Raw genomic sequence first — 7,560 nt, 5'->3', positions numbered from 1 at the left:
ATACACGGCGGTTGGGAACTAAAATTAAGATAATCATGCCTTCACGCACAAGACTTCCCACTGCAATGCAGCTGTTCTGAGCAGCTACCGAAATAAAAGAACACTATACGCCCCTAACTCACACCTCTTCCAAGCACCATGACAAGACGGTTACGTTAACGTGAGGCAGGAGAAATACTTAGAATTAGTGTGAACCCGAATCCGGGCTCTCTTCCTCTGCGCTTGCGCAAGGGAAGACGGTCACTCCCCGGAAGGACGCCCGGGCCTCCGGGTTTTACGCAGTCGCAGAGCTCTACCTCCAGGCGGAACTGGTGCGTCCCGGGCCCCTGCAAAAGCTAAACACCCGGTGTGAAAGGAAGGTGGCCCCCGGCGGGGCGGGGCGCATGCGCGGCAGCTCGCCCCGGGGGGAAGGGCTGAGAAGCGGAAGGGGCGGCCAGCTGCTCGCGGTGCGGAGCAGGGTCAGGATGGACGAGGACGTGCTAACCACCCTGAAGATCCTCATCATCGGCGAGAGCGGCGTGGGCAAGTCCAGGTGAGACGGGTCTGCGAGCCGTGATGGCGGTGTCGGGCTCTTTCCTCCTCGGTTGAGGCTTGTTTCCTGGGGCCTCGGCGGGAACGGTAAACGGCGGCGGGCCTGGCCGGGGCGAACTCGGCTCGCGGCCCCGCGGCCTCTGCCCGGCCTCGTTCCCTGGATCGCGTCCCTTCCTGTCGCACCGGGAGAAGAGCGATTCCGAGGGCGCCGCTGGGCCGGCCGGGTCGCCGCCGCAGAGGCGCCTAGGGCGTGGCGGGCGGGTCGGGGCCCGAGTCCGGCGGAGGGAAGAGGCCTCCCGGCCCCGGGGATCGAGCTGCCTGTCACCCCGCGAGCGGAGAGCTTGTGACTTGACCATCGTGGGATTTCTGTCGGGCTTTCTCTAAATACGTGAAGTTCTGCACAGGAAGTTTCGTGACGCCATAGGTCACATTCCTGGCCTATTTCGGTGCACCCCGTAGCCAATTACTATTATTATTATTATTTTTTTTTATGAGTCAGCTGTGAAAGAACTCATCAGTCTTCTGACTGCTTAAATAATTCACTTTGGTCTAAGATGCAGGACCTTAAGCTATGGACCACTTTTGAGAATCCAGTGTAATTGTTGTTTCTTGCTCTGCCACGTCATATAGAGGTAACGAAATACGTTAGTATATGTCTTTTCTTTCTTGACGGTTTTTGCGGGGGATGGGGCGGGGGATAATGTTGACAGTGGTTAAAGTTGAGTGTTAGGGAAGACGTGGAACCTGCTGGGTGTTGGGAGAGAGCTGTGGTTTCATCCAGGTTTTAGAGCAAAGTTCTCCAGGTGAAGTTATCCTTGTCATCCGATTATGAGTAGGGTGTGTCCCAGGCTGCTTTGATCTTTAAATAAGATCCAAATTCCAGGAGCTGTAAACAATTTCATATTTTAGCTATGCCTCCTTATAAGCTTATCTTTCAGATTACTTCGTGAGATCTTATTTAAGATATTTAAACATTTGAAATCTTATTCTGTAATGTGTTCTGCAGCTTTATGTACTTTTAAAGCATGACAGTATATCTTCATAATTTTCTTCTTTTGATGTACTTTGTGTATTGGAGTGAGGAATTTGTACATAACAAGGAATAAAGAAATGAAACACTGCAGGCTAAAAAAAAATAGTCTGATTGTGTGTGTATGTGTTATTTAAAGGGCTGAATAATATCATTTTCATTATCACTATCTAGTATATGTGAGGGTTAAAAAGTTAAGTAATATGTGAATATTGTCTTAGGAATTCTCTGGCCATGTGACCTTTTTCTTCTTCTTGAGATGTGACCCTCCTTTAGGTTAAGGCATATGAAGTTGCTGATTTTGAAGTCAAGACTGGTTGAATGTTGGTTTGTGTGGTTCAGCCCAAAACATGGTTGGTTGGTGCCTATTCTAAATGTATTGGATGGATGACTGAGTGAAGCTCGCTTTGTCGTGCCCCACTGTTTGCCACCCCATGGACTATACAGTCCATGGAATTCTCCAGGCCAGAAGACTGGAGTGGGTAGCCGTTCCCTTCTCCAGATGATCTTCCCAACCCAGGGATTGAACCCATGTCTCCTGCATTGCAGGCAGATTCTTTATCATCTGAGCCACCAAGGAAGCCCAAAGTAAACACTCCTACTGTTGTTTTTGTTCTGTAGTTGCTAAGTCACAGTGAAAGTTGATATTCTTATCTCTGGAGTAAAATTTGTTAAGTGGATTTATTGGTTTCCTTGGTTCCCTCCTGGCAAACAAATTTATTTGGAGTTTATCTGCTCCAAACTTTTTCTCGCCTCAAAAGCTCACTGCAAAATTTTAACACCTTTATCTCTTTCAAGAAAGGGTTGCATTTAGGGAGAAAGTTACCTTATCTTTCCAGCTGGATATACATTACTGGTGGACATGATATGCTCTGGAAAAAAACTTGGAACGCTTATCTTCCTAGATAAAATGAGAATAAATGACTCTTTAGAAGCCTGTGCTTTTTAAGGGGCTTCCCAGGTAGTGCTAGCAGTAAAGAAACCTGCCTGCCAAAGCAGGAGACATGAGAGACTTGGGTTCCATCCTTGGGTCAGGAAGATCCCCTGGAGTAGGAAATGGCAACCTACTCCAGTATTCTTGCCGGAAGAATTCCATGGACAGAGGAACCTGGCAGGCTACAGTCCATAGGATTGCAAAGAGTTGGACATGACCGAAGCGATTTAGCGTGTAGCATGCTTTTTAAGGTGAGTTAGTACAAAAACATTTGACATCAATATAATCCTACAGGATTGTTCTAACCAATAGTTTCTGTTAATGCAAGTGAGGTATCATGTGTGTTCTTGAGAAATCATTGCACAACAAAGGAGATCTTAACTCATTCAGACTAGTGGGTTATTTTTCCAGTTTATTTTATACTTAGAGTTAATGAACATGTGAGAGCAGCCAGGAGATCAGAATATTGAAACTGGTGCTGCACTTGTGTGACCTTGTGTGTGACACTCAGACACTAGGCCTCATCTCTTTGTTGGAAAAGTGAGGTTGGAGTAGAAATCTCTCAGACCTATCTAGTGTTAAATGTGTAATATTCTTTGATTCCGTGGCTAGCCCACAGTGAAGTAGAGAAGTAGCAAGGTGTTTCAGAGCTGGAAGGGATTATAGAGACCTGCTGTTATTTACTTTGCTATCCCTTCTGTGTCTCTTACATCTCTGTCCTTTTTGACCAGTGTCATTTGTAAACTGAGAAATGCACCTTAGTTGTAATCACACTGATTAATTATACATTTGGTCTCCTCCAAGTGAAATGGCAGGGGTTACTCCTTCCATCTACAGTTCAGTATTTTGCTCCTTGACCGTTGAAAGTGAAGGCTTAACCATACATCCTTTAGAACAGTGTTGCTTAATCATTTTCAGGTTGTGAATTCCTTTCAAAATCTAATAGAGAAATAGACTCCCTACCTAGAAAAATGCACACATAGAATTTAGGATACATTTTCATCTGACATTGTACCCGTGGCTAAGATCTGCTCCCTTATCCTTGGAGCCTGTATTAAAATTTGTTGTTTTACATCCTTGCCTTTCCTGACAAAATACTGTTAATGACAAGTGATGTTTTAACGATTAGTAGTTATATAAGAAAACCCCCGGCTCAGTATCTGGCTCGTCCAAGTTCAATAAATAATAATAGCCCATACTGTTCTTATCATTTATGTTATTGTTATGGTATCATTATTACTAGTGCTCAGTAAGGGTCTACATTTTTGTAATATTTTCTTTGGTGACATGAGTTTAAATATACAACTTTTCTATTCTTAAATTATGAGTAGCAAATTTTTTGGCTTCCCTAATTTGAAGTTTAATGTTGGGGAAAGAAGAAAATTTTTATGAGTAGTCTTTTAAGATCCTTGTTAGTGCTGTCACCTAATTCATGTTGGAGTTAAATAAAATTAGTTATAGTTCAATGTTAAGTAGAAAAATCTCCAATTTGATTCTTTTGTTTTACTTTGCTTTTGTCGTGCTGGTTTTGTGATCACCAGAAAGCAAAACTGGGAAAGGGAGAGTTAGTCCTTCAAATAGAATTAATGACACTGGGTTTGGAAAGTACCAAGAGGCCATTATGTTTTGCAGTATACCCTGTGGACAAAAAAAAATCTTTAGCAGCAATAGTTACAGTCTACAGAAATAATCATCCGTTTTTTTGTGCCCTGCAACTGAGACATAAGATAGTTATTGTCTTGATTATATTAATGCAAGTAAGTCAATAGAGTGGTCTCATCCTACTTAGGGATAATGTGAGGGGAGATTTATTAATTTTATGAATCTAAAGGGCTTTAACAAAAACTTAGGTTTTATTTTTGAAGAACTTCTAATAACTGACATTTCTGCCTTATATTAAATAAAATAATTCTGGAAGATAAAATCTTGGAATACTTTTGTGGTTATCTTTTCCTTTCACTTCATGCATTCCTTCCTTTCTTTACCATTTCCTAGGTGTAGTCCTTCATTATCCCTTACTATAAGCTTGGCAGTTGTCTTCTGTTGATTTTCTTAGTGTTTTGTTTTTTTTTTTTTTGCTGGCATTAGCTTTTCAAAATATAGAGCAGTTCCTGCGATTCCTTTCTTTGGCAGCCTTTGGTAGCTGCATATTGCTGACTTGATTTCATGCACCTTACCCAGCATTGCCAGAGGAAACCTACTCTGGCCAGCATGTGACCTTCAGCCCATACTTTTTATTGTATCTCTTCTTCCCACTTAGGTAATAGTCAGACTACTTGTTTCAAAATGCTCGACTTCACACCTTTCTGTTTTTACCTGAATATGGAGTGGATGACGCATTAGATTTCTTAAAAATTTAATTTGTTGCATTCCAAGAGACTTCCTCTTCCCCCTTTTGTCCATGTCAGTTAAAGCATTACATGTTTGCTAATACCATTTTCTCAGAAGGGCATACCAGTACAGTTATATAAGAAAAAACAAAACCCTCTTTTCACACTTAGGAAATGGAGCATGGGAAATAAGTTTTCTAGTAAACTGCTTTGGGGATTCTTAATTGCCTTTCCAATAACTTAGTTCCTCTCAATATACCTGCAATGAGGCCATATTTCTGGAAGCTGACTACATTAGCTCTTTTAAATTGTGTCTAACAGGAAGATTTATCAAATGTTTAGAAAGAAAAGTTGAATTACTAATCTGTCTTTTTGACATCTCTTTTAGCCTGCTCTTGAGGTTCACAGATGATACTTTTGATCCAGAGCTTGCAGCCACAATAGGTAAGCCCATGTTTAAAAATTTAGTAGAAATGCCAAATATTTTCTTGGCTTCAAGCTGTTTTATCTAACTCCCCCTACCCATCCTCTCACTACCCCACTGCTTCCATGTCTGTCAAAATCTTGCTTGTCTTTCAAGTGTTACCTTTGGTAGTCATTTAGTCTCCAAAGTCTTTGTAGATCTAATCAAGCAAAAGTGTAACTTCTGTTGCTGTTGTCTTATGGTTCTTTGTTAACACTGAGGATGTTATGATTATCTGTATACACATTCTTGTGCTGTGGGATGTCTTTTATTTAGCAGCATACAGTCATTTGAATGTTTATTGTATGCCAGGCACTGTCCTAAGAAGTGGGTTATGGTGATCAATAATACAGACTTGGTGTCTGTCATAATGGACCTAGCAGTGTCACTCACAGTAGAGTGTGTTGATTTTGTATTTTTAGCATTTCATATAGTATCCAACATGTTTCTGGCAACATATTTATTTATATTAGTTATTAAAGACTGCACATAAATGCCTTTTAAAAACTGAAGTTTAGATTGCCTGAAAGTGGTTTACCACACCAGCTTATTAGAATATATGAGAAGATAGAGCTAGATAATTTGGTAGCACATGTTTAGGGAGTAGATGACAATGTAAAGGTACAAGAGAGAAATTGCAGTGGTACAAAGAGCTGAGTCAGAGCAGTGTGATCATCTCGGCTCTGCCTTGAACGTTGTCATGTTGAGCAAGTCATTAACGTCTCTGTCCTTATCTGTAATTTGGGAATAATTTGGACGAGAGAATACGTTTTTCTTCCAGCTCTAAAATTTCATGATATGATGAGTAGAATGTAGTTAAGATCTGATCTTGTATTACTATTAGGGAAAGTATCTTAATCAGATACCCAAAATGTTCACATTTATAACATATGCTTTAGCATTCTCTCCACATACACATACACAGTATTCTTGCTGTTTTTGAATTGTTTGAGAGAAAATTGCATTCAGTGTCCTTAAGTACTTTAATGTATATTTCCTTGATGAGCATGGATACGGTTCTCCTGTATATAGATAGATTTTTATCAGTTGTCCCACTAATATCTTATATACCAAAGAAAAAAATTGTTTCTGGTCCAGAGTCCAGTCCAGGATCCTACACTGAATTTTGTTGTCATTTTTCCTTAGTCTCTTTTAATCTGAACAGTTCTTCATTCTTTCTCTGTCTCTTCATGGCCTTGGCATTTTTGAAGAGCACATGCAGGCCAATTGTTCTGTAGAATATCCTTCCATTGCAGCTGTCCATGTGTCCTCATGGTTAGATTCAGGCTGTGCGTTTGGGGCAAGAATTCCTCAGCAGTGCTTCTCAGAGCATGGTGTGTATTGGTGCCATTGGTGGTGATGGGACGCGGTTACTTAGATGAAGTGCACCATGTCGCTTCCTGTCTGCTGTCATCCCAAAACTCTGGTGGTTGTTGAACTGTGGTTTTTCAAATTCCATCTTTCCATTTACATTTTTTACTTAGAATTCTGCAAGGAAGAGCTTTGGACATGAGTCTGAGCAAACTCCGAGAGACAGTGGAAGACAGAGAAGCCTGACGGGCTACAGTCCATGAGGTCACAAAGAGTCAGGCAGGACTTAGTGACTAAACAACAACAGAGGAAAGGCTCTTCTTCGTTTCTATCAATATGATCTCATGGTGCCTCTAAACTTAATAACTTATATCAGGCATTACTTTGCTTTTGTATGACATATTAGCATTGACAGATTTACTGTTATGTATGAAAATGGAATCATTTAAAACACTACTAGTTCAAAATCTGTTTAATTTGGTTTTGGTATATTATTTGCTTCTTTAAAAACTGAGCTATTAGTAAAGCTTGATTTTACTCAGAACATACCTGGTATTGGATAAGCAAAGAGTAGAAGAATAGTAACTGGCAGGGAAAAAGATGTGCCTAGAGTTAATCACTAAGGGAATGATCCTATATATAATAAAAATTTGTTCTTTAAGCTCTAAATCATGTCTGACTCTGAGACCCCATGGACGATAACCTGTCCTCTGCTTGGGATTTCCCAGGAAAGAATACTGGAGTGGGTTGCCATTCTTTCTCCAGAGATTCTTCCTGATCCAGGGATCGAATCCACATTTCCTGCATTGGCAGGCAGAATTTTTACTGCTGCCAGGGAAGCCCATAGTATAAGCCCATAGTATAAATTGTCTTCCTTTCAAACCCAAATGTCATTGGGGTCTTGCAGATTGTCAGATGATTTGTTGTCTTTATTACTAAAAAGTTTCTGCTTTAAAAACAA

At 40.8% G+C, this 7,560-nt stretch overlaps 1 protein-coding gene across 1 annotated transcript in view; it reads left to right on the top strand.

Annotated features, from left to right (window-relative positions):
* Window positions 1-328: 328 nt before the first annotated feature.
* RAB18 (RAB18, member RAS oncogene family) overlaps window positions 329-7,560 on the top strand; it is a 28,611-nt gene continuing 21,379 nt past the window's right edge. Inside the window, exons 1-2 of the mRNA XM_043479337.1 lie at window positions 329-532; window positions 5,214-5,269. Coding sequence (XP_043335272.1) covers window positions 384-532; window positions 5,214-5,269 — 205 coding nt within the window. The 5' untranslated portion in view covers window positions 329-383. The remainder of the gene's footprint in view (window positions 533-5,213; window positions 5,270-7,560) is intronic.

The sequence above is a fragment of the Cervus canadensis genome, chromosome 10, assembly GCF_019320065.1.
Source record: "Cervus canadensis isolate Bull #8, Minnesota chromosome 10, ASM1932006v1, whole genome shotgun sequence".
Classification (NCBI taxonomy): domain Eukaryota; kingdom Metazoa; phylum Chordata; class Mammalia; order Artiodactyla; family Cervidae; genus Cervus; species Cervus canadensis.
The sequence above is the reverse complement of the archived record's forward strand: the minus strand, read 5'-3'. Positions and strand labels throughout refer to the sequence as shown.